This window comes from Tauraco erythrolophus, chromosome 20 (assembly GCF_009769465.1).
Source record: "Tauraco erythrolophus isolate bTauEry1 chromosome 20, bTauEry1.pri, whole genome shotgun sequence".
Classification (NCBI taxonomy): Eukaryota; Metazoa; Chordata; class Aves; order Musophagiformes; family Musophagidae; genus Tauraco; species Tauraco erythrolophus.
In genome coordinates this window covers 461,662-488,087 of record NC_141484.1, presented here as the reverse complement: position 1 = coordinate 488,087, position 26,426 = coordinate 461,662, and the positions used below count along the sequence as shown (strand labels likewise).

At 54.1% G+C, this 26,426-nt stretch overlaps 2 protein-coding genes across 4 annotated transcripts in view; one reads left to right on the top strand and one right to left on the bottom strand.

Annotated features, from left to right (window-relative positions):
• DNAH17 (dynein axonemal heavy chain 17) overlaps nucleotides 1–5,894 on the top strand; it is a 35,402-nt gene extending 29,508 nt beyond the window's left edge. Inside the window, 11 exon segments of the mRNA XM_086623854.1 lie at nucleotides 103–251; nucleotides 413–540; nucleotides 926–1,153; nucleotides 1,702–1,893; nucleotides 2,550–2,729; nucleotides 3,062–3,169; nucleotides 3,171–3,245; nucleotides 3,429–3,611; nucleotides 3,869–4,012; nucleotides 4,550–4,775; nucleotides 5,524–5,894. Of these exon segments, the coding sequence (XP_086479980.1) occupies nucleotides 103–251; nucleotides 413–540; nucleotides 926–1,153; nucleotides 1,702–1,893; nucleotides 2,550–2,729; nucleotides 3,062–3,169; nucleotides 3,171–3,245; nucleotides 3,429–3,611; nucleotides 3,869–4,012; nucleotides 4,550–4,775; nucleotides 5,524–5,771 (1,861 nt within the window). The 3' untranslated portion in view covers nucleotides 5,772–5,894.
• PGS1 (phosphatidylglycerophosphate synthase 1) lies at nucleotides 5,668–24,260 on the bottom strand. Of its 3 annotated transcripts, none has more exons than XM_086623855.1 (10): nucleotides 24,082–24,260; nucleotides 19,460–19,649; nucleotides 18,291–18,368; nucleotides 17,083–17,182; nucleotides 16,210–16,399; nucleotides 15,683–15,861; nucleotides 14,265–14,798; nucleotides 9,902–10,050; nucleotides 7,464–7,608; nucleotides 5,668–5,705 (listed from the first exon to the last, which is right to left on the bottom strand). In XM_086623855.1, the coding sequence occupies exons 1-9, from the start codon at nucleotides 24,258–24,260 to the stop codon at nucleotides 7,489–7,491; spliced, it is 1,719 nt and encodes a 572-aa protein (XP_086479981.1). In that variant the 3' UTR covers nucleotides 5,668–5,705; nucleotides 7,464–7,488. The 3 variants fall into 3 exon arrangements, with proteins under 3 accessions (XP_086479981.1, XP_086479982.1, XP_009987145.2); XM_086623856.1 differs by lacking the exon at nucleotides 24,082–24,260 and having other exon boundaries at nucleotides 14,265–14,319; nucleotides 14,425–14,798; nucleotides 19,460–20,228; XM_009988843.2 differs by lacking the exon at nucleotides 24,082–24,260 and having other exon boundaries at nucleotides 19,460–20,228.
• Nucleotides 24,261–26,426: the final 2,166 nt, after the last annotated feature.

Sequence of the window (26,426 nt, the reverse complement as noted above, 5' to 3'; positions counted from 1 at the left end):
GCACGGCGCTCTCCTGGCATAAGCCCTGCGGCACCACTGCACCGGGCGCACCCACTGACCGTGTTTGTTCCTAATGCGCATCGGGGTTTTATTCTCCCATAGGAACTTTGTGGAAGAGAAGATGGGGAGCAAGTTTGTGGAAAGAAGGAGCGTTGAGCTCGCCGAGGCGTACCAGGAGAGCAGCCCCTCCACGCCCCTCTTCTTCATTCTCTCCCCCGGCGTCGACCCGCTCAAAGATGTGGAGGCCCTGGGTGAGCCGTGGCGCCGTCCCGGCCAGCACCAGCGCGCGAGGGCTGCGCGCTGCGGGGCGGCTGCTGGTTTGAGCCGCGAAGGGCCGGAGCTGCGCAGCCCCGTTCTGTACGAACGCGAACAAAAGCGGCGTCACACCGCGGCGGTTTCCTCCCGTCCCCAGGACAAACGCTGAGCTTCACCATCAACAACGGGAAGATCCACAACGTGTCGCTGGGGCAGGGCCAGGAGGTCGTGGCAGAAGAGGCCCTGGAGCTGGCGGCCACACAGGGGCACTGGGTCATCCTGCAGGTGGGTGTGGGGGTGCCAGGGTGCGCTGCGGCCAGTGCACCATGGGGTGCTCAGCCCTGCCAGCGACTGGGCGCACCGGGGCACACCGCGGGGTGCTCATCCCTGCCAGCCACTGGGCTCAGCTCAGGGCATCCCCAGGCTGTGCCAGCCTCCCATCCCTGGTCACACCAAGGTGGTATCTGGGACGGCTGAATGTGGGTGAGTGTCGGCAGCTGCTCTGCTCCCCCGTCCTGGTGCACTCGCAGTCGGGTGGCCCCAGCCCAGGCAGTGCCGTGTCGTGCTGCACCTGCTCCCAGTGGAGCCACAGTAGGAATATGGGGGGGGGATGAGTGATTCCTGAGGTTGCACTTCAGGCCAAGTGGTACAGGCAGGGTTCTTGCTGCAGAACATCCACCTGGTGACCCGGTGGCTGGGAACGCTGGAGAAGAGGGTGGAGCAGTACAGCCTGGGCAGCCATGCCGACTACCGCGTGTTCATGAGCGCTGAGCCAGCCCCCAGCCCCGAGGCGCACGTCATCCCCCAGGGACTGCTGGAAAATGCCATCAAAATCACCAACGAGCCGCCGACGGGCATGCATGCCAACCTGCACAAGGCCCTGGATCTCTTCAGCCAGGTACCCTCGCCCCACCACACTCCCCACCACGGCCGCGCCGGGCACAGCCGGTTCCTCTCCACCGTTTTGGGTCAGTGTGTCGGGCTCACACCGTCCCCGGGATCCCACAGGCTGAGTGGGGGTGTCACTACAGATACGGACGCTGTGCCAGGAGCCAGCCCACCCCAGGCCCATCCAGAGCCCCCCCTCGTCGGGATGTGATTTAGGGGTGACTAGAGCTGCCCGAGGGTTCCCGAACCAGGGAGGGTGCTGAGCGACTGGTGCCTTTGCTGCGGCTGAACGTCGAGCTGCCGCAGCCTGGTGCCACAAACCAGCGCCTCCGTTGTCAGCGGGTCTACGTGTGGATTTGTAATTTTTTTACAAACAAATGAATGCAAAAATTAACAAAGTAGCGTATCTTTAAGAGATTATTTTATGCTTTTTTTTTTAACAACCAACCTTCAGTTCTCCTTTGCCATCACCTGTTAATTTTCCCCCACGGAGCGCTGGCCGACAGCGACAGTCGCTCGTTCCCTTGCAAACCCGCTCTCCTTCCGATCCCACTGCAGGACACGTTAGAGATGTGCAGCAAAGAAACCGAGTTCAAAGGCATCCTGTTCGCGCTCTGTTACTTCCACGCGGTGGTGGCCGAGCGGCGCAAGTTCGGCCCTCAGGGCTGGAACAGACCGTACCCCTTCAACAGCGGCGACCTGACCATATCGGTTAACGTCCTGTACAACTACCTGGAGGCCAACCCCAAGGTACGGGCTGACACAGCGACCACACCTCGGCACCACACACACTAGGACGATCAACCTCTTGGAAAAAATTCATCGGTTTGCTGCACAAATCCCTTCTCTTGAGGAAACGCAGCGTTGTCGGTAGTTCCTCCCCTCCTCCCCACGCTGCCGAGTCCCCGGCATGCCTGAGCTGGGTGGAAAGTGGGCACTTAGCACCAGGCTGGCACCAGTGCCCGCTCTGGCTCATGCCTTGGGGCTTTGGTGGGTTGTTTTTTTTAAATTACTTGCCACCTGAAAGGCAAAGCCTGCCCCGAGAGTGAAGGTGCAACGAGCAGGACTGAGGTCTCACCCTGAGGAAAGTCCTGCTTTCACCTGGCCCCACAGAAACGATCAGCGTCGATTGGAATAACGCTGGGGTGACGGGGGTTCAAAGTAGGGATGGCTGTGTCCCTACTGGGACACGGTGAAATCTGCGGGTGACCCCAAGAGATACTCGAGTCAGGGTCCCCCCTCCTGCTCCCCTTCACTGTCACCGCACCCCTGTGGGTCCGGGGTCCGTCCCTTCCCTGGACAGACCAACCCCGAAGCCATCGCTCTACAGCCGTGTGCAGCTTCCGTGGGCTGCAGTGACTTCTGGGGAGCCACAGGGAAACCCCACGGCGAGCCCCTCCTCGCAGGTACCATGGGATGATCTCCGGTACCTCTTTGGCGAAATCATGTACGGGGGGCACATCACGGACGACTGGGACCGCCGGCTGTGTCGGACCTACCTGAACGAGTACATCCACGCGGAGATGCTGGAAGGGGAAGTGTACTTAGCTCCAGGGTTTCTGATCCCTCCCAGCTTGGATTACAAGGTAAGAAAGGTTAACGTGGCAGTTTGCTGTGGGAAACCACTGCTCTGGATAAACACGCACTAGTCAGAGTTCCCCCACGCTACCGAGGGGCAGCGTAGGGGGAAAAGAAGCTTCAATCCCATGGAAACATGCGGAATCACTGCAAAAATAATTCCTGTGGCTGAGGCGGTAAGGGAAAAACTTAGGTAAGACATGAGTAAAAACCCTCCTGAACAAGCACCGCCGGCTGTGAAGCACCACCACCACCAGGAAGCGATGAGTGTTTTCGAGGCTGAAGCAAAACTCCTTTGTCTGTACCTGCTCAACTAACACCAGTGCCCGCCCGCTCCCAGGGCTACCACCAGTACGTCGATGACAACCTGCCGCCCGAGAGCCCCTACCTGTACGGCCTCCACCCCAACGCGGAGATCGGCTTCCTGACCGTCACCTCCGACAGGCTTTTTTCGGACAGTTCTGGAAATGCAGCCCAAAGAATCGGACGCTGGAGGAGGCTCGGGTGTCTCCCGGGAGGAACAGGTAAGCCAGGTTTTACCCCCACGGTGACGATTCGGGGGCTGGGACAGGTGTGGGCCCAACACAATGGACACGAGCACAGGCAAACACAAAAGCAGAAAAAGAAAAATCTTAGTAAGTTAATTAACTATTAACTTGCAACACTGGTCCTTAGTTAAGAGCAGTCCTATGGCATGTTGATTCCAGGTGAAGTCAGTCCTAGACGAGATCATCGAGCGGCTGCCGGAGCCATTCAATATGGTGGAGATCATGGCCAGAGCAGCGGACAAGACCCCGTATGTCGTAGTTGCCTTCCAGGAATGTGAAAGAATGAACATCCTGACCCACGAAATCAGGCGCTCTCTGAAAGAATTAGAGCTGGGCCTAAAGGTACGCACGCGGCAGCTGCCTGGAAAGCACCTCTCCCTACCGGGTAACTCCCCACGATTTGCACATGGCTGTTGCTCCTTTCAAACCTTGTCTGGCACAGGCGCTCGGCCACCCTCGCTCGTGCCCTGACATATCCCACCGCGCGGGGTACGGCCAGGCGGTACCAGCCTCCTGCTTCGCCATGAGCACGAGACCAAACCTTCCCCCAGCCTCGCTCTCCTCAGATGAAACTGCCCCAACGTTTCTCTTTTTTGCAGGGAGAGCTAACGATCACATCAGACATGGAAGAGTTGGCGAACGCTCTCTTCTACGACAACGTTCCCGAGTCCTGGACGCGTTACGCCTATCCCTCTCTTCTTAGCTTAGGAGCCTGGTACGCAGACCTGCTCCTTCGCATCAGGGTGAGCAGATTTCTTGTGAAAGTTTAAGCTTAGGGAGCAAGTGGATACCACAGAAAACCAGGAGTCACCTCCACCAGTGTACAGTGGTTAACTGGTTTATTTTTCAGTATTAACGTAAACAGCCTGGAGTATCTGAAATGGTCTGTTACCCCAAGAATGAGCACACAAGTTTGCAGAGGGTTCCCCATTAGAGTATGTCACCATTTCAAAAGAAGATTAGCTAACCCCATCATAACTTTATAGGTCTCAGAAGAAAAAAAAAAACGTATTTAATAAAACCATCTATTTGCAGTGTGGCTTTGTTACAAAAACCAGCAGCAGTATTTACTGCAATCCAAATGAACAGTTTAATTTCATTGCTGCAGTGGAGTCTGCTATTCGTCCATTAGACACCTCCCATCCCAGTCTGCCCCTCTGGAATATCACCCGAAGGTCGTGTTAGACACAGCGAAGCATCAGCTCTTTGTCACATCATATCTCAAAGCTGCTCCAAGGCCGTGCTTCACTCTCAAGTACTTTGCTCTTGTGATTTTCCAGGAACTGGAAGTCTGGACAACGGACTTTGCGCTGCCTGCAACAGTGTGGCTGGCAGGATTCTTCAACCCCCAGTCCTTCCTCACCGCTATCATGCAGTCCATGGCCAGAAAAAACAAATGGCCACTGGACAAGATGTGTCTTTCAGTGGAAGTGACTAAGAAAAACCGCGAGGATGTAACAGCTCCACCCAGGGAAGGCTCCTATGTGCATGGATTATTCATGGAAGGTAAAAGACTGCATCTTTCGTGTTTCAGACACGGAGAAAGCCCAGCTCAGCCTTAAAAATTCTTGCAAACAGGAGAGGTGTTAGTACTCATTGGCTTATTGAATTTGTACAGCTTTTGCAAAAGCTCCGAGCAGCGGAGCCTTCCCCCCTGCTGCCATCGGCCGCGCCAGCTGAGGGCAGCACCCGGCCAGTTCAGGGTTTCACAAACCAGAAGCTGTCTTCTGGAAACTCGGAGCCTGAGGTCTGGGTTGTCTGAAGCTACGTGGTTCTAGTGAATAAATACATTACACTCTTATTTGCTGTGTAAGACAAATCAGGATACTCAGAACCTGAAGTAACTACTGTTAAAAAATGAGGGGGAATGAGATGGCAGGTTCAGCGGAGCACCAAAGGGGTCCACTTCAACAAGGGCACAGACCACACAGGACAGCTATCGTAGTTCCCACCACGGCCAAGTTCTACCTTCAGCTATGCAGCTTTCATGCAAACCCATTCTGAAGGGATGAGTGGGGACAGAATTTATTTAGACATCCCAGACACAGTAAGGCAAAACGCATTCATGAGTCACAGTGTCACGATAACGTTAGCCCTAACGACCACTAAGCCATGGCTGCCCAACCTTCACGCTCCATCCTCGACGGCGCTGCCAGAGCAAATCCCTCCCACTCATAAGTAGTTATGAAAAGAGCCCCCTCTAAGTGAAAAAGCCACTGGTAGCTGGAACCCTGACAACTTCATCATGTTGCAGGCGCTCGATGGGACGTTGTTTCCGGTGTGATCGCAGACGCTCGACTGAAGGAGTTGACACCCATGATGCCAGTCATCTTCATCAGAGCCATCCCTGTGGACCGCGTGGACACCAAGAACGTCTATGAATGTCCCGTCTATAAGACACGGATGCGAGGTCCCACCTATGTCTGGACCTTTAACCTAAAGACAAAAGAAAAAGCTGCTAAATGGATCCTGGCTGCCGTCGCTCTGCTCTTACAGATCTAAACTGTGACTATGGAAAACAGCAAACTTGCAAAAAAAACCCTCAAAGTTGTGTAACTTAGACTAAGTTTGATTGTACCAGAACTATTTTAGCAAAGTATGAATAAAAACATTGCTGGAACTGCTGTCGTGTGGAAGCTGCTCTTAAAATACATGGAGTTTCTCATGACGGATACTGGTTTTCAGCTGGTGGTTTCTGATAAAGTGCTGGTTGAGAGCCAGACCACCAAAGGAAGCCAAACGGAACAATTGCATGCAACTATTCAGATCCTATTCCTTCTCACAGCTCTCTGTCTTTCCACAGCTACTTGTTTGATCACTCAGTGCTAGCTGTGAGCAGAAATTCATCAAGCCTGTGCATGACATAGTCCTGCATGGAAGCATGTATCCGTTTAGGCCAGACAGAAGAAGGCAGACACAGATTTGGCCCAGTTCTCCCACACGTCAACATATACAACCCAGAGAAAGTCCAGCTGCAAACAGATCAGTCTCTGAAGCGTGTTCCTTTCCATTCTAGGTTGTAGAATCCAGTCTGTTTCTTTCACAACAAATAATCTGTCAGCAGTAACGCCTATTAGGGTGCTTAGATCTGCCTCTCTCTTTAGCATGAAATAATTCACCAAAATCTCACCCCATGAAATACCTGAATGATTAGTTCTAAAATACAGGGGCATAAAACTGCCCTCGCAGCTGGTGGTAAGAACAGCCACAACGGGAGGCCAGTAAAGCTGCTTGTTTCCTTATGAAGTAGTCACGTTTAGAATAAATTACCATTAAGCTTTACACTTGCCTTCAGCCTTTCCAGGTGCCAGAAATCCCTTCTGCTGGCAATAACGGGTCAGAACACACTGCACGGACTCCACCAGTGGGACTGCGGGGCAGCCCAAGCCTGCGCTCTCACACGTTTCTATCTGGCTTCCCCACCAACTTCTCCGCAGGGCAGGGGTTATGGTTTGAGCTTCCCACCAGCAAGCACCACCCAGCAATCACACTGGCACCAAAAGCCCTCTCGTGCCCTCTCCACAGCTCATGTAAGACACTTGTAACACATCCTAACACGAAGGAGCCAGACACACACCCCAGAGAAGGAGCCCACGTCTATGTAAATTAAACGGATGTGTGAACACAGCACCACGGGCACACCCTGCGGTGCCAACTGCATGGACTGCGTGCACAGCACAGACGAAACCTGAGAGCGACTCCATGAAGCTCAGGGGAGCTCCAGGCAAATCCAGGACGCTGTACGAAGCAGAAAAGCAAAACCAACTGCCCCTGCTAACCAACATCTACAAGGACAAAGCAGAGCACTGATCAGATAAAAAGAAGACAAAACACTTTAAATATTCCAACAATGTTTTCTACTAGCTGATCAAGATAAAACTTCTATTTCTGAAATGTCTCTTTCAGAATTTTGTGGAGAGGGACTGTGCTTAGTTTATTTCTATGCATGGGAAATACCCCTGTACGGCTTCTCTTGCATTGCCCCTTCCAGAAACTCCAGTAGCTGAAACCCAATACCGACCTTGAGCAATGGTTCTAGTCAGTGGCAAGAAACTCAGAAGAAAAGGGAAGTGCTTGGTTTTTTTCACATCATCGATGTTCCCATCATCAATTTCTTCCACACGACAGAGTACCACCCTTATTAAGTGTGGTCAGTGCAATACAAATTCCCTGTAAGAGTGGCAGAAAACTCACCCAAAGCAGCAACTTTTCTTTTTTTTCAAAAGAAATTCTTGATCAGCGGTGTTACCAGCTTCACCCACAGTTTCACATAACGATTTGGCTGCTCAAATGTTGATGATGAGACTACACCTGAGCAGAGGTAAAGCTGCTCCTGCTCCTGTACAGGAAAAGAAACATCATCACAGTAAATCCTAAGTGTTAAGTTATATAATGGCCTTTAAGGAAAGTGAATTCTCAGATAGAACCGGCCACGGATCCTGCCAAAAGGAGGCATCGTTCCTCCCACAAGCCCGGACACAGGAGCCCTGTTCCATGCAGCACCACTCCCTAACAACTGAACCTCCCAGGACCGAGCACAGGATCTGTCCCTGGCGCCCACTGCCGCAGCCTCCGGGACTGCTGCTGCCAGCCGCTCACTGACCGAACCTCGAGAACCAGCAGTTCTACAGAGAGCGAAAGGCAGAAGGTTTTGCCTTTTTGTGCCCCACAGCTGCAAGAGAGCTTCAGTTTCAGAAAAATCCTAAATCCCTCGCTGCAACTGCCAGCACAGGAAACCTTACCAGAATCTCCAGAGACTGGCTGACGCAGCTCTTTCTAGACACAGCTCGAGCCTGGTGTTTTCAAATGAATACGCAGTCGTGATTTCAACTAAATTACCAGAAACACTCGGGCTTCTCCAGCGTGTACGCAACGCTGCTGAAGGAGGAAATGAACCATCATGATGACAATACGTGCTCATGTTGCACGTGAAAGCAGCTGTTCGATCAAAGGTAGAAGTGCTTTTCTTATCAAAGGCAGTTGGGTTCCCAGATTTGCAGGCAAACAAGGAGCAGACCATCTACTGTAAGTCTGGTCACCATCTCTTCTTCATTAGCTAAGCTGTCACAAACAACAGAAGCTACTCTGCACTGTCTAAATTCAGGGTGGAACAGGGAGGCAGGAACCAAGCACTGGAAAGTAACCCCAAAAAGATGAACCGGTAACAGAAGGAACACATTCATGTGTCAAATCATTCTAATTTTAGAAACCTCTAATGCACCAAGAGCTACAGTCAGCCCTGCCATGAAGATTCTGAACCGCAGTCATCTGATACAGTGAGGTTGTCTGATCACTGGAAGCAAGACCAGTTGTCTGAATTGAAGCTCAGTTCATTCAGTGGAGCAGCCAAAGATACCCAGACCACTCAAATTTCTTCCCAAATCTCATCACACATCTTTAAAATGGAACTGAATGTTACACAGGCAAAGTGACTCCATGGCAGCGCACCAGTAACGTATTAAATCTTCTCAACAAAGGTCACAGAACCGTAAACAAACAGCCAGTCTCAAAAGCAGCTTCCAGCAAATGGGAATGGTTTAAAGCCCTTTCCATTAGATCACTGCAGCACTGTTTGAGGAAAATTCCTTTGTCATTTTCATTGATCCTCCCCTTCCATTAGAAACAAGTAAAGGCAAGATATGAATTGAAATATTCAAGTAACTCTTCCAGTAATAGAATTGTTTTTGATTAGATATGCTCTGACTCATCCTGTGGAACAGCCCTGATGCAATAGGGCAATTCCCATTGATCTTGAAGACAATTGTGCCTTCTTATGCCAGGACTTGGCTTAACAGGACACATTTCTGAGATCTCTAAGTCACACACAGAGGCACCAAACCAATTTGCTTTGTTGCTCTTCTCGAGTGCTACACGAGAAATTACTTGAGACACTGTCAGCTGGAGAATCCGACAGGACTTAGAGAAGCTGTCCAAGCTGCCTAACAAAAAAAAAAAACACCCCAAAATGTGGGACACTGAATATTAAATCACTGAAAAATGTTGGTGTGTCAAGATTATATAGTGTCTTCTTATTATTCACAATTTTATTATGTCATATAACTTCACCGGCAATCCAAGCAGCCCAGAAAGCCCCTTACTGCAGAAACTACACTAACATCTCCTGCCTCTGTTGACCTCCACAGCCGGCGGGCAGCCGCTCAAAAGCGAACTGCCTGGCATCTATATTGCCACACAGGCTTCCCCGAACGCCTGAGAAGCAAAGTCCTGCAGAAGTCCGAGACAGGCCCTCATTATCCTCGAGCATGGCACAACCCTGGCAATGCCCAGATAGGGAGGACCAGGCCCCAGGACCCGCTGCGATCGGCGAGCCGAGCGCCGGCAGATCCTCTCCGAACGCTGCCTCTCAGCATCCAGGGCTGAGCACTCCCGACACTCGAGTTCACTGGGGACACATGTTCTTTCCCGTTACGGCCTGCGTTTCCCAGAACTGGGCACTTGCAGCAGGCATCTCATCAATAGTCACTTAACTGACAGCTCCCCGAGACTTCCTATGCTCAAGAAGGTTTTGAATTATTGTAGCTGTAGGTTTTTATTGCAACTGCGTCATCAGCATCCCCTGTGTGACCAAGCAGCACAACATCCACGTTATCTCCCCACCATCAGCCACTTACCTGATGGAGCTGCTGCTGCAAAGCTTTACTTTCCGTCACTATCGCAACCTGAGCTTCCAAGTCCCGATGGACTGATCGATATCCAAAATTCGGGGAGCCGATCAGAGTCAGGCAGGGGAGGTCGCTCCCGGCCAGGTACAGCCACAGGCCTGCAGGAAAACAGGAGAAGAGAGGAAGGGTGGCAGACAAAAGAAACGCTGGGGCAGCCTCACACGGTCGCTCCACTCAGAATGAATTAAACATGTCGGATTACAGGAACTACAGGAGATCAGGACACAAAGCGAGCTGCCTCCCAAATGGTCTGGCACACCTTGTAAAGCTTCGCGTGGACCTTGGGGTACCCCTGCACAGCTTGCATTGTCCAACCTCATGTGCCCCCACCCGGGGGCTGCAGCACGCCCCATGCCACCCTGGGGACACACCGCCTGGGGGGCCCCCAAAGTAACCCAGGATGAGTCGCTGCCATTAACTTAGGGGTCATTTTGCACCATGGCATCTCTCGGAAACACTGAAATAAGGCAAACGTTTTCGGTAAAGGAAAACCTACACCAAGAAGGGAGCAGCAGGCAGACGAGCCGGGCTGGGCTAGTGGGTCCCAGACCTGGGAGCCACGTGGTCGCACAGTGACCAACTCCTTCCCGAGACTACGCAAGACAGTGACACGAAGAGGCACCTCCCTGCGCCGACAGGTGAGTCCACACGAAACAAAAGACTCACAGGAGACGTGCAGATTATTGCACCCACTCACTTCCTGAGGAGCCACCCGAAGGTGAAATCAGCCTCTTGCTGGGACGCCAGACCCCCGGGCCCGCTCCCCGCACAGTGCACACACACCTGCGCCGGTGCCACAGCACGAGCGCGGTGCCACAGCCCGGGACGGCTTCTGAAGCCCACGATGAAACGGCCACGCTGCTCTCGAGCACACCACTGCAGCACGGCAGCAGGGAACAGCTGGGGATGCCCTGGGGAGCCAGGACAATGCCCAGGAGAGTCCGTGCAGCCATTCCCTGTGTGCAAATGGACTCAAGAAGCATTTGCTCTCCACTCAGCATGGCACGAGCGCTCAGCACGGCGCTGGGCAGGTCCCTCACGATGGCTCATCCCTACTGTAGTCACACGAAGACTACAACAAAGAAACCGTAGCGTAAAAACCACCTCGTCCTTAAAATAGAAGCAGGTTTCCTAACTCAGCCCCAGAGCAGTTCCAAGAATGCCTTGAGTAAGAAGCTGCCGATTCACCGCTGGTTCCTGTAACCTCCTCCCCGCCCCCACATCGCACACACTCAGCAGCTTCGCTGCCACTTTCAGTTACACCTCCGGGCTGGCACTGCCCATAACCCGGCAGCACGGCCAACTCCTCCACAGGCTCACCCACCCATGGAAGGGCAGGAGTGCCAACCCCGGGGGCTCCGGGAGCTGCAAAAAGCACCGGAGCGGCGCAGAGGTTCAGCAAGTGATGCCACCCCAGAGGAGGGCTGCCAGGGGCCGCACGGTGCCTTGGGCTCCCAACTGTGGGCCAGAGCCCTGCCTGGGAAGCAGCGGTGAGGAACACCCATCCTTGCTCCTTCCAAGCAATGGCACAGCAGCCCCAAAGCCTTTACGGTGTCTCTGGCTTTACGGCCACCCGGCAGGATCTGCTCAAACAGTGACTCACCTTTCCAGAAAGGGAAGTGCCTTTCCGAGCCGCCACTCGGAAGCAGTAACACAGGTTTATCTCGGAGCAAAGGGCCGCCTGCCCGTAACTCTGTCACCCGACGCTTGCACGGAAGGGACCCTAATCCTAAGGATGTGTCACCCACACCACCACGCCCAGCAACGCAGCAGAAGATGGGCAGATGTGCTCTGCTGCAGGACGTTACACCCAGGAAAGCCTCTCCCGTTGCAAAGGTTTGCATTTCCAGCCGTGCAGCGCTCCGAACCGGGCTGCCACAACTGCACTTACACCGAACGGGCCTACGGACAGTCTTAACCCTGGTGGGAAGACACATGGTGGGAAGTTGTGCACGAGGATACAAAATGTTTTAAGAGCAGCTGGAAGGGTTCACAAAACAGCAGCCGCAGCATTTGGTGTAAATCAGGTAGATCCTACAGGAGACTGGAGGGCGCCTGTCGTCTTAGCCCGAAAAGGAAGTACTGACAGGCACTATCTGCTGCTGGGGACCCCACGTCCTCTTCCAGGAGCCAGACTCCATGTGCAACTGCCCTTCATCTGTCCCCAAGATTTCCTCCTTTTCCCGTCTTCTGTCCTGTCCTCCCTTTCACACATACTGCCCGATTCCTGCAGAAGGAAATCGGGTGAATCAAACACGTGCCAAAGGGCAGAGCGTGCCAGAGAAGGGAGCTACGAGCTGACCCTTCCAGCCCTCGGAAGAGGAAACGGAAAGAAGGCAGCAAACATCTCCAACTGTCTCTCCTGCCAAGCACGGGAGCTGCTGAGCTCCTCGAGTCTTGTGTCCATCTCTCCAGGAGAGGATCATGCAGCAGACGGAGCCCAAAGCACTGCACGAAAAGGCGCAGCTGTCCCAAAAAGGGTTTGACTGCCGTGTGCGCTTTGGTGGCTTGGGAAAGCAGCCCATGCCTTCCGAGCTCAATCCATGCCAAACCACGAAATCCCACTCGGAGTCTGCAGTGCCCAGCAAGGGGAGGAATCGTGAAGCACACATCGCTGAGGACGTGCTTCCTGGAAGACAGGCCACACACGACTTTCCAGCCAGGCGGGCGCTTCCCTCGGGCTGCCCTGCACGGAGATAAGGGTTTTACGGCTCCAGAGTCTCGGATCTCACGGCAGCAGCCACAGCGCTCGCTAGAAAGGTTTGCAGTTTCGACAGACAGGCAGCCGAGCGACACTCCGTATCTGCTTCAGTCGAGAGCAGGCCTGCTCAGCAGCCTTCTCTCCCTGCCACCTCCGAGCCTCCTTCTGCCCAGCCCTGCAGGACGCAGGGCAGAGAGCGGCATTCCCAAATCATTAACAGCCAGTCTCCTCAAACAAACAAGGGAGGACGACTCCGGAACAGGAACAGGCCAGAGCCCCGGGGGCTGCGTCCTTCCAGCGTTCAAATCAGACACGTGCTGCCAACAATGGAAATGCCCCTCAGCACGCTGCAAAGCCCAAACTGGCACGTCAGTGCCAGCCTGGGCACTGCTGCCAGTAACAGAGCTGTCCCAGGGGACCTGGGAGCCACAGCAGGATGTGACACAGCGACACGGTGCAGGGCTCTGCTTGCGGAAGATTAGAGAAACAGAAAACGCCGTGGAATACGGCAAAGATGTCTCGGCTTGGCCTAGGGCCGTGCCTGACCAGGAGACAGTCATTTTGTGAGGTGTTCCACTGGTGCACCTCCATGTGGGAAGACCGTAAGGATCTGCGTATTTATAAAGCGTCACAGGCATCAGACTTCTCAAAAAATAAAACTAAACTTCAACTAAGCGGACTTCCTAAGCTATTTGCATTATTAAAGTCTACTACTGAGCAACCAAATACTCCTGTGCATAAAGCAGGAGAACATGAGTCAAGGGCTGCACTTTCTGGAAGGAAAATTTAGAGACTCAACCAGCAACAGCCAGTGGGGGGAAAATATTCATTATTTGGTCAAAGTGGCATTGGGCTTGTGAAAGTCATACACAATCTATCAAGCAAGAAAGAATCCGGGATCTTCTACAGAAGACCAGGACAGCAATATTAATTAGTTTTGTTTATTATTAACTACATTTGTTAAGCAATATTCATTTCTCAGCAGCATCCCCTCCAGCTGCCTCCAGCTCCCAGAAGGCACGCGGGTGCGTTTATTCACTCTGCTGCACTTTCCTGTATGCTGTAAACAGAAGCTGGTACAAATTCCTCAGCACCTGGATCATCCCCACAAAGACCCGCTGCCAAGAGGACGCGGCACCCAGGACCACTGAGGAGTCACCACCAGTGACCACCAGTCACCCTTCCTGCCTCTGCCGCAGATCCCGCCCTGGGGTCCCCAACACAGTCATCGCTTCTTGTTGCTGAAACTGGCAGAGAGATACCAGAAACTGAGTCACAGCTGTTACCGCGCTCATAAATGCATCCAGATGTTTCCCTTTCTATCACATGGAGCTTCGCATCAAGACGGTGCCTTACTGTCACCACAGGGACAACGCCTGTACAATCTCTGGGACTACGTTCCAATCAGGCAAGACATGACGTCGCATGGTTGTCCCCTGAGTGATCCAAACCTCCCAGGTTTAGGAAGCAAGACGTTTGAACCTTGGTTGAGTACTTTGGAGGTTAAGTCTAAACTGGCACCCAGCCACCCCCTCGCTAGGTGCCCAATCTAAATGTGCACAAGTGTCAAACGCCTTCTGAACAAGTCCTCTTGGGAAACAGACATCTTACCTTTGGCGTGGAAAGTCCACCCAGCCCTGGAGTACTCCTGCAGCTGGACCCTCTCCTGTTGGTGAAGGTAGCAGACTTCACTGTAAAATTGGTGTTCAATGTAAACATAGGCAGCAGGGATGGCACCTGCCACCCCTTTGGCACCAAAAAAGCCATTCACCTCTGGTGAGGCCAGAAGAATCCGATACTCAGCCCTCGTGCCCAGAATGAGGTCCATGTAAGCTTGTGTCAGGTTGAAGTAGCCAGTGGTAAGGTATATCCTGGCATCCCGTTCAGCCTCTGTCAGCAGTGTCTCTGTGACCATCTCATCTATTTGAATCCCAAAAGGTTTCATTTGGATTAAGGGGTAGATCCAGGTGTCAGGCTCCGGTTTCAGACCCCCGGATGCCTGAGAGCCTTGCTGGGATAACAAGGAGCTGCCTTGCTGGCTGCTGTGAAAAGTCTTTGCGTGAAGGAGTTCTTGTCGTGACCTGGCAGAGTTGATCACCTCCATGACTCTTCGGTTTGCTATCTCACAATAAGCCATCTTGTCTCCTGCAGGGAAACCACCAGAGATCACGTTTGAGACCTAAAGGTACAGAGCTACACATCACCCATTCTGCAGCAGGAAAAACTACTGACAGGACACCCATATTGGAGCCAACACCAAGACCACACAACTTTCTGCCCTAAGTCTGACGAAGAGATGCTTCAATGTTAGCAAAGCTACGTTACAGAAGAAAAGCATTCAGCTTTAAGAGGGGTAAGAAACTTGACAAGCAGCAGCTTGAAAAAATCCACTGAGTAAGGAAAAGACCAAGGCAAAGCTAAAATGGTAACCAAGAACGAACTGGAACATACGGAATAAACTTCTGCCCACAGTCTAAGCTTGCATCACACAGCAGTGCACAGAGAGATGCCCTTCTCTGCCCACTTCAACACTTGTTCTCAGTCTTCCTAATTCGGTGTCCACTTGATTCCCAGAACAGACTCAACTACAAAACATTGGTTACCAAGAACAGCACTACATTCATGAAGCTTCCCGACTATGCACGCACAGAACATGTAGAATTATATAAACATTACTATCAACAATAGAAGGAACCTTTCAAGGAACCCAAGTTCTTGTTTAAGGTCATAAGCAGCAGAATTACAAAGAAGCACTGAGACAGTTACAGAGGAATTTTAGCCTTTGCACTCTGCCAGATTAGCTGGTGACAGCCACCACGCTAGGAACACTGTCAGATCCAGTCTCAAAACCCAAGTGATCCTGATTTTAATAACAGATGGCACAGAAACGGGACACACTGCAGTCTGTAAACAACGGTCAGACACTCAGCAATCCACAAATGGTGGAATTCAAGTCATCCTTAATCCATGGCTGTCACTCCCCTGCTCTGGATCACACCATCCAACCAGGTAAGACACCTCCCTCCTACCTTGGTACGGGTGTACCATCCCCTCCATCATCTGGACTGTATCATCTCGCTGCAATTGCAGAGACACGTCTCCAATCGCATCCACTAGCTCCGTGAAGAAGTCTGCAATCTCAGGAGAGTCCTGCAGGAGGACATAGCGGTCCTGACGATTGGTGAAGTACAAATCACTCAGGTTTGCACTAGAAGAGAAAGAGAAGAGTTGAGTTCCAGAACAGAGCACAGGCACATGTGAACACCCCAGCCTAGGTTACAGATCTCACCCTGCATATAAACTGGGCTAAAGTACAAACTGGTCATTTCCTTTTGAATCACAAGAAATATCTCTTTTTTCCTTTTGAGAAAGACTCTTTCATATGAGAATCCCAAATGGAAGAGCTAAGGCTTCCATCTCAGAAGAGCATTGACACGATCACTACAGGAAGACTAGATGCAAATAATGAAGCTCAGACAACGCTGGTAGCACGTACACCTTGCCTCAAAACCTCAGCTAAGTGAACCATATAAGGGCCTGAAGAACCAGAACTCACCCGCTCAGAATCACGTTATCATCAAAGAGATAGACCTTGATGTGCTGCAGTCCAATGGTCTCATTAAAACGCTCTGGAATCAAGAGCTTGAGAAGTCCACGCAGGTTTGGGGTGTGGAAGAGCGACACACGGACTTGCTCAGGGAATCGCTGCAGCAATGGAATTAGCATTGTTCGAGAATTCTTCCGGCCTGGGAGACAAGGGGAGTTTCACACACAGGATCACGCCAGACAGGGGATACATCATGGCATGCCACCACAGCTCCTCAGCTAGAAACTGGTTATGGAAGGAGCACCCATCTCATCTGTTGGAACTTAACACAGTTTCCTTTTTTTATTTTTAAATTGCTTTCATTTGCACTACGTCACCATTGAAACTGACATCCAGAACTGTAAGCTGTTTGATAAACGGGCCTTGGAAACCATCACTGAGCAGGTCTGACACCATTCAAGCTTCTTAATCAAGACACATCTAGCAGCAGAAACACATGCTGCAGAGTCACCACAAAAGTTTCTTGTTAAATGTAATGCTACTTCCAACAATTACCACTTTCCTTTAGACACAAAAATATAAAAGAGCATGACAAATAAGGGCAAATCCACTGACAAGTGAACTAAGCAAACAAGAAAGCACAAGTTGCACAGAGCAGAGTTTGGCCCTTCTCACTCCTACTATCTATTTTTGGAAGAAAAGCAGCTCGGCTTGAAGATTTTCTGGGAATAAGAACTTATTGGTATGCAAAAGGCCAGTTTTGAAAAGTATATACTTTAAGCAAGTCCAATCAGCCAAGACAGTCTCTCTCTGAAAAAACCTGTTTATCCAGCCTAGCTGTAAAATAAATCTTTGAAGAAAGCAAAACCTCAGCATATCTACCCCGGGATCCTCTGGTGTAGTCAAGAAGAATGGAAACTCTGAGGTTAGACGATCCTTTTGCTTGCAGTGATTTCTCCAGCGTTTCTTCTAAGCAATCCACCTGCAGAGAGAGATTTCCCTACTCGTTAAGAAAGCAAATCAAGCTTTGTAAGGAAAGTATCCAGCAACCCGGAGGCCAGTGGCCACGAAAGCTTCCACACCCTAGAACGAGTCTTCCTAGTCATGCAAAACTCTGCTAGCTTAGACTTTGCATGGGTCAGACCAGCCCCCTGCTCCACCAGCCTAAACCAATTCATGAAAGGCCATCGATTTTACATGCGCGTATTCTTCAAGCTCTAAACAGCAATTAATTTTGGCAGAAAATGTCCCAACATCATTCCCAAATCACAGATTTAAATCACCAAAGAGAAACTTTGGCAGGAGTTCACGAATGATGCAGAGGCAGTTTTATTCCTTAACTACAAGGCTGCTGGGCACATGCAAATTCAAACCCCGTGTGCAAGCCCAGACCAAGCCAGGCACAACCCTGAGCAGGGCTCCGTCCACCTTCACCCTGCTGTGGAACGTGCACTCGAACACGAGAAACTGGCCAAGGTCAGGCTTCTCCCTAAAGGTCTGAGGCAACGCTTTTGTTTCTGGAGGGAAGGACAGGAAACAGAAAAGGCAAACAACACGAAGGAAAGCTGACCTCTGTCCTAAATGTGGAGAGCTCATGCTGCATCTGCATACTGCACTTGCAGGACAAGACACAGCACTACGTACATACGACTTTAATCGTGTCCAAGAAAAATGCCAGAAAAAATTAGCCATGATCGAACAGTTCTGCAAAAGCCCTTTGAACACCATGCCAGCAACCTCTAACAGTCTGAAGGATTCAGGCTCCTTATCCCGTGGAAAAGTTCAGTAGTTCCATGGCTCTGCACTAGGCCTAAAACTGAAACTCCATACGCCTCCATTCCAAATTCCTTCCTCCCCCACCCCATGTGCAAGTACACAAACACAGCCAGGAACCACAAGAAAACCCTCAAGGAGAGGAGAAAACACTTGTAAAACGAATCCCTGTGTGAAAGTTTGAAGGACATTACAAGCTCACAGACTGCAGCTCACATGCCCCTCTCGTACCCGCCGGAACGGGACTCTCTTTGCAAAGGCAGGCGATTTCTTTCTGCACTCACCTTCTCCCCTTCCCAAACCCTCTCCACACTCACCAGCTCCTGTTCGAGGAGCCCCGTTCCCAGGTATAGCGAAGCCATCACCACTCGCTGCTTGGCTGTTTTTATCTGCACCTGGGAGAAGCAAAAAATCAGTTCGGTCTCATCCTCGGTCTCTGATCACCAGGAGCTCATGATCCAGAGCACGGACAAGCTGTGGTTCCCCCGAGGAGACCTCTTGTCTCCCTTGTCTTGCAGAAGGAAAGGAACAAGGATAACACATTGCTATTTACAGAGCAGCACCATTGCTGTATCCAGAAATCAAGGAAGAAATCAATGCTTTCTGGAAAACCGAGGAACACGTTCCCGGCAGCTAAAACTACGACACACAAGAGCGGCTGTCAGGCAGCAGCTGCAGCACCGGGACGGTGTCAGTACCGGCAATCCCAGCGCTCATTCTGCAGCGGCTCTAGTCCTTTGCACCCGATCCTGTGAGCTAGCTAGAACCTAGAGACCTTTGTTCACAGAGCTCTCCTCCTTTCCCCGTGCTCCACTGACACCGCAGGGGTGGCAGCGGCTGCCTTCACGGCCCACCTAAGCCGCCTTCTCCAACAGCTTCGCACGGCCAATCCAAGATCACGTTCCAGAGGTACTGGAACCTGCTATAAATACGCATCGTGAAAAGACTCGAGCAACTGAGCTAAACAAAGACATTCTCACCTCAGCCCTGCTGCTCACCTAAGAGGTGTGGTGTTACGGGATTCACACTGGAACGACCCGAGACCTTTGGGAGGGGCTGAGGAGATGGTTTGTACTGCGAAGAGGAGGCTGGGGGGGCTGACCGAACAGCAGCCTGCAACTACTCGAAGAGTAGTTACAAGGATGATGGAGCTAAACTCTTCTTGGTAGTTACAGCTGAGCAGCAGCCACTAACAGCTTCGTAAAGTTCAGGTCTGACACCAGAAAACCAACCTGTAAACTACTAAGGAGGTGCAGCACTGGAATCGCTCACCCAGAAGCAGAACCTCCATCCTCAGCCGTTTCCAAGGCTAAGCTAGACAAAGCCTGCCTGTCAGGCTGATCTAGTGTTGCCTGCAATCCTGTTTCAAGTCAAAGATCAGACTAGTAACCTCCAGGTGCTCTAACAACTTGTCTACGATTCTCCATGACCACCGCAGCTCCCAGCTCTCAAAAACCATTCCCACAGCTTGGAAACTGCAACTCACCTTCAGGAGTTCATAGAATTCAGCTGGGGATGAAAGCACCTTGACACGTGAGCTGGAGATCCCAAACTCTGGAACCAGATTCCTGATCCACTGGAACCTGTGTGCTCCTTCTGGACAAAGGGAACACGGTGGGGCTGTGATCACAGGAACAGGAGGGGTGAGCAACGGGGCTAGAAGCAGCCATGATGATCTGTGAAGAGAAAGATGGAGAAAGTCTGTATGATGGAGCCTTTGCTTCCCGCAAACAAGGAGGTAAAGAGTGAGCTGCAACCAGGGCCAATACATTGCAAGGATCCACAATGGCAGAATGCCTTTCCCTTTCCAAAATCCCAGCTGAATCACCAAAGCCAAATCTAGAAACAGAACACCACAAGAAAAAGGTGAGAACACAGATCTTGACATGATCAGCTCCTTCCCCTAACTGGCAGGGGAGGTGAAGGGAAACTACTTTTTCGTCAGAACAGGAACACAGGAGAGGAAACATGCTGGAAGCTGAAGAAACTGAGGATGTGAACTCTTTCAAACACCCACAAACCAGACATCTGGTGGTGCCAGGGTGGCACCAGCTATCCCTGCAATTAGTCACTTCTGAACTGTCTTTATCACACGTGTCAGTTTTGCCACGGCCAACAGCCACCTTCACGCCCAGCTTGGTTCTCAGCCAAGGATTAGTTGTTTCTATTTCAGGTAAAGATGTTTTAAAAATCACCCTTCTCTAAAAGTTCCTTGACGAAACAGAAAAAACACCTCGACCCCTCAAACATACCCAAAAAAAGATCTACAACACACAAAGTGCCTGAACGCAAGTGCTAGCAAAAGCCATGACGTCGCAGCACCGGAATGACATCCCAAAGGATCGAGGCAGTAGGATCCTCTACAAGGATGCACTTGCGTATGCATGAGCACTGAAAGAAGGTCAAGACTTCTCTTACAAACTTCAAAGTGGCTGCAAGGGAAACAGCAGGAAGCTCATTCTTTAGAAAGAAATTTCAGAACAAATTTAATCCCTTTGAAGTTGCTCAGTGAAGAAACCACCTTCCTGCTAACAGCCATGCTTAGAGGGGTGACAAGAAGCACACGGCACCTCTGCTTCTCCGGAGGCTTAGCATGGAAATCCATCCAGTCATACAATAACCGCTGGTGGGAGTCTGTCCACACGGCAAAACCACATTTCAGCACGGTTCGCAGCAGCAGCTCCCAGGAGACCCAGGAACCGGTGAGCAAAGGACTGAACTGCACCCCCGAACCTGACAGGAAACATTCTGGTCTGCGAACCCTCCTCGCAGGAATCCGCCTCGCCGCCAGGGCACAACCGGGGCGGCCGGTCTTATCCTGGAGGAATGCCAGGTCCCACAGGCCGCTGCTGTCTTGTGCCCCATCCCGATGCATTCTGCCACCACCACATACCAAGAAAAAACTTGACTATGACCTTTACCAGAATTCATAACGAGGAACGTTTAGGTTTTACCGCACTCCAAAGCCCCAATGACCAGAGATTCCAGGAAGATGATTTCACTGGTTTGCTTCATGATAAAACACTGGATCTTCACACAAGGTTTCCGAACACCCTTACACAGAAGCCAGAGAGTTTACAGTTGCATTTCCTGGAAAATCCACTAGTTTGTCACCGACTATTCATCGCAACAGAAATCTGAGTCAGTTTGTGCAAGAATTCCTACAATGGTGGTTTTCAACAGCTCATGTGGACCAGGCTCAGACTCGGCACCCAGAAGTCACACAGATTACCAGCACGGGCTGTTAAAAGCAATGGAAATATTTCACAGAAGATGTTTTACCAAAAAAAAACCACCAAATCAAAGCAGAAAAGAAATATAAGAAATACAGTTTTCCAAGCACATTCTAGTCAATATTCACAGAACCAGAGCAGGACCTTTGCGCATCTTCACTCAACTCTCGTCCCGAGGCACAGGCCACGCGTCAGGAGCAGAGACCCAGCGCCACGCTACCGCCACGCGAGCCAGGCAAACGGCGAGGGAGGCCGAGCGACCTGAACTCAGACTGGCATCCCAACACTTTTTAAAAACAATAAAACACTCGGCTTGCAGAGCAGTAACACAGCCAGGGCTATAACCCAGCCCTGCGGATCACAAATTACATCCTCTGGAATTACTTCCACTGAGGTAACAGTGGCAAATTTTATGATAATTAATCAACAAGAGGAAATAAGTATTTTCCTTATTATTCCATTTGTCAATCCTGGCCAATTGCACATCCAGAAGCCAGTACAGTGGCTGAGAAGCCACTTTCCAGAAACGTGATTCCAAGAAGCCATTTGCTGGCACAGAATAGGAAAACTGCAAGTTAAACTGCGCAACGTCGGGTTTATGGATTTACAAGGTGCCCCTCGGCAGTCCCTTCCCAGTGCTGCCAGGGAGTAAAATCCATCTGCATCACCAGCATGACTTGGTTTGAGCCTTCAGATCCCATCTATGCAGGTACTGGTATCCACTAATTCCCTACTCTGGATTTTTTCCTGCCTACGCAGTTCAGAGCATATCTACGCTGATTGATCCTTTAATCCAATACTGAAATTCCAGAACCTACTTAGTGTTGAGAGCCTCAAGCTTTTACAATTATCAGATAAATCGGTCTTTTCCTTCAGCTGACAGTACCCATGGCTCAGCAACCGTCCAGCCAAGCGGCAGCTTCTGCGCCCCAGGGACTGAAAACAGCTCGAGCGACTACCCAAGCACGACACAATCCTTTCAACTACACAACAGTCAGAAACCACGTAACGTCATGAAGAAATCATCAAAATTCCATACTCCAACAAACCAGCTTTCAGAGAAACAGAAAACGGGGCGGGCGAGCCCTTCCCATGTACTCCACATCATCACGTTAACTGGAAAGAGAAAACAGAACTGAAAGGAACCACCTCAAATCTTTTCTGCATAAAAAGTTGGCCCTAAAAATAAACGCGGGATTTTTTTTGCATGTTCTATTTTTAAAAACTGTGGTTTTGGTAGAGAACTCCTGATAGAGCTGAAAGACTCTTATTCAGTGTAAAACCTCATCTGTCGAACCAGAGGCGAAACGAAACTGCAGGATACGGCGTCGTCCTTTCACCCACACACATCACCACACCGGGCATCTACCAATCGCTCGTCTTTGAACTCAGTTCTCTTTCCAGGGCTCCGTCTGGCAATTTATCCGCGCTAAAACTCACTGATGAAACCAAAAGAGACGTTTGGAAATCATTTCCTTGGCTTAACCAGGAACATTCAGCAGAACATGGGCTAACGCAGAGCTCTGAGGCAACAGCGAGGATGACAGGAGCACATCTGCTGTCCGGGGGGCAAAGGAGAGCAAAGTCATGTCGCGATATGAGAGATATCGCGCTTACAGAAGGCAGTTTCACTCGTACAGAAGACTGTATCAGGCACCACACTAACTAAAACAAGACACGCAATCCTCCCAGAGCTCTCTTACCAAGTACAGTGCAAAGTGATGCCTGAAGACTGGGGGAAAAGATCTTTTTTTAAAGACTCCTTCGAGCGATTTGTTGCATCGCTTCTGAACCCCGGCCGTGCTTCTACAGAAACACAATCATCTCCAGTTTTCCAGTGTTTTGGTTTCAGCAGGAATTGTACTGCTGCTCACACGGCCCCACAAAAGCAGCACCAGCAACACTAAAGCAGCGGCGCGGTGGCAAAAACAAGGAGAGAAGCTGCTCCGGGGAGCGTGGCTGTGGAAAGACTGACCGGAGGAACCACGGTTCCCTGCAGCCCAGCACACAGCCGCTCCGGCACCGAGATCCCCCTGCCCCTTCGCTCCCTGGGGAGGGAGAGTCCGGGTCGTTTTCGGGGCCAGCTCCTGGGTCCCATTCACTGCGCCGGGCGGTGTTGGGACGAGGAACGAAGGCTGCTCCTTCCCACAGCAGCCGCTCAGATCCATCTAAACAGACGGTGAGAGCATCCTGGGCGCACGGTTCGACAGTTCACCTGCTCCCGCGCTGACGGAGCGGCCCCTTCCCCGCTCAGCGCTCTTGTGCCGGACACGGCCCCGGTGCAGGCAGGACCGAGACCCGTTCCCGTCTCCTTTCCGCCGGGGACGGGGGCTCCCCGCTCCCGCGGACCCCCCGCCCAGGCGGGCTGTGCCCAACACCCCGAGCCCGGCCAGTGCCGCCCCGCAGGCTGCCCGGCGCCTGTGGCAGCCCCGGCGGTGAGCCGTCCCTGGCGCACGGACAGCATCGCCTGGCACCCGCAAGAAGCAGGAGCAGGGCAGACAGACCAGGAGGGAAGAGCGCACCCCCCCGTGCCGCGGGCACACGGGCGGCGAGCGGAGGGCGCAGCACCGGCCTCGGCCGCTGATTCACGGTGGCAAACGGCAGCCGGTCCTGCGGAACCGCGCGGCGCGGGGGGGCCGAGGGGCCCCTCACCGGCAGGGCCGCCCCTTCCCGCGCCGCCGGAGCGTGTCTGCGGGCTTCGCTCGGGCAGAACCCCGCGGGCAGCGCCGCGCCGGGAAAGGGGAGGCGGCGACGAGGGGCCGCGCGCTTCCCGCCCGGGGGCCGGGCCTCCCCGGACAGCGGCCGACCGCCGTTACCGGGGATAACGCCCCCGGGCTGCCGCCCGCCGCCCCCCGCCCGCGGCGCGGCCCCTTACCTGCGCGCGCGGCGGTGGCGGTCGCGGCCGCGGGACAGGCGGTCGGACAGGCGGCCGAGCAGCGCGGCCAGGCCCAGGCGGCCCCGCGGCAGCCAGGCCGACAGCCGCCGCCACAGCGCCGCGCCCCCCGCCGCCGCCGCCATCAGCCCCGCGCGCCTTCCGCTTCCGGCCGCTGCCATGGCGACGCGCCCGCCCCTCGCTTCCGTTTCCGGGACGCCGCGGCGGGCCGCCCGGCTCCCTCCCCCGGCCGCGGTCCCTCCCCCGGCCGCGGTCCCACCCCCGGCCCCGGCCGAGCGCGGCGCCTCCGCGGAGCTCTGGCCCCGGCCCGGCCCGGCCGAGCGCCGCCCTGATCCGCAGCCCCTCCGCCGCGCCGGCAGGCCCGGCCCGGCCGGCGGGCAGACGGGTGTCTGCGGTGAGTCACCGCGGTTCAGCCCGGCCCGCCGAGCGCACGGCCCGCGGCGGCGGCGCGGAGCGACTGACCGGCGGGGGGGGGGGGCTCGGGAAGGGCCCGCTGCCCCCGGCCCACGCGCACGCAGGACGGCCCCGCGCTCGGGAAGCCGCAGCGCGAGCCCCGGGAACTTTATCGCCGTTCCTTCGGGGCGAGCCCGGCCCGGGCGGACGGCCCCTAAGGGAAGGACGCGGCTCCTTCCCCCGGCGGAACCGGCGCTCGCCGCCGCCGGCCGCGCGCCCTGCCGGCCCCCGGCCCGAGCGCGGGGAAGGGCTCGGTCCGCGGCGGGGAGCGCCTGTGCCCCGCCGCCGGGATCCCCGCCGCCTCCACGTGGCTTCCCGCAGCGGGCAGGGCGAGGCGCAGCCCCGGGGGGGCGCGGGTCCCGTCTCCGTGCCCGGCAGAGCCGCGTTTCTGCCGCCCAGCCCCGGCTGCGGGAAGCCCGTCCCGCTCTGGGGGGAACGGCCACCGCCCGGGCCCGGTCGGACCCTCCCTCCCGCTCCGCGCCCCGTCCCTTCCCCCGAGTTTCCCCGCCGCTGCCGCAGGCAGAGCTCCAGAGCTCGTTTTGCATTTCAGAGCAGCTGGTTCACCGCAGCCTCACTTCCCAGAACTGCGCTTCTTGTGTTTATTCCTGACTGGCAGCGGCGGCGGCAGCTCCTCCAGGGCAAACTAAACTATTTAAAATAAAATCCACTGACAAAGTCTGGTTTGTTTTCGAGGGTCGAAACTGACAATCGCCAAACGAAAATGCAGAGAAACCAGGTGGGGAAGGGGGGGGCTCAGTCCCCCCTCGGCTCCACTCGCTGCCTGCTCTGCCAGGCCAGACACGCTCCTCTCCTAGGGCACTGGCACCGCGGCTGCTGGCTTCAGCTGCCAGACGCGAGCCAGGGCAAAGGGATGAGGAAATCCCTTCGGGACAGAGTCCCGCTGCACCCACCCGGGGGGCACCCAGCCAGGGGAAGGAGGGCCCCAGGTTCTGGGCCTCAGAGTGGCTTCCCAGCAGCCCGTGATGGCTCCGCAGACGAGCGCCTCGGCCCCTGCCCTCTGCTGTGCCAGGTGCCAAAGCACCGACCACATGAAGCATCCAAGGCCTCTCCAAGCTAGCACTGTCCCCAGCCACCAGCCAAAGGCACCATCGGAGCCGCCATGGTCCCTCACCACCCTCGTGGGGCACGGCCACCGGGGAGCAGGGCTGCAGGCGGGGTGGCCGTGCCGCTGCTGACCCAGCCGGCTCCTGAGAGCCCCCAGGCACAGCCTCGGGAGAGCATCCGCACTTTATTGTCCCCAGATGTGTATTTCCAGGCGGGTTTTCCCACCCCACAGGTCTCCTGGGAAGTGCAGCCAAGGCCGGCGGTGTGGGGACGCTGGATCCGCTTCCCAGCTGCATGGCAGCAGCCCCCCCCTCTCCGGTGTACCCCTCGGCCGGGCGAGCCCGCGCCTCCTCCCACGCCTCTGCTCGGACGGGGCCCGGTGCCCCCCCGCAGAGGTGGGGGGGGGGGTTGCAGCCCCCTCCCGGGCCACCGGCATCCCCGGCCCCCCGCTATCCTCCTCCCCGGGGGCCGCCCGCGAGCAGGACTCCCACCCCGTGAGGGTGTCCCGCGGCCCGGGGGGCTGCGGCCGCTCTGCCCGGGGCGGGGGTGGGCACGGCGGCCCCGGGGCCGTCCTCGCCCTCGCGCCCCGGCTCGGGGCAACCCGGCCTGGCCGGACCCGGCTTTCCCGGCGGGGAGAGGAGGGAGGAGAGGGCGGGGGGGGGGCCGCGGCCGGGACTCTCCTCTTCTTAGAAGGAAAGAGCGTGAAGGGGAGCGGGAGGGGGCGGCCCGCGCTGCCCGGAATGGGCCGGCGGTGGCTGGCGGCGCGCCGAGGCGAGGCGAGGCGGGCCGGGCCGGGCGGGGCGGCGGGA

Coding starts and splice junctions, on each gene's coding strand:
- PGS1 (XM_009988843.2), bottom strand. CDS start 19,861: ATGTCAAGATCTGTGTTCTCACCTTTTTCTTGTGGTGTTCTGTTTCTA. Junction 17,183..18,290: donor GGCTCCTCGAACAGGAGCTG/GTGAGTGTGGAG, acceptor CTCTCTCTGCAG/GTGGATTGCTTAGAAGAAAC. Junction 16,400..17,082: donor CTACACCAGAGGATCCCGGG/GTAGATATGCTG, acceptor CTTGTCTCCCAG/GCCGGAAGAATTCTCGAACA.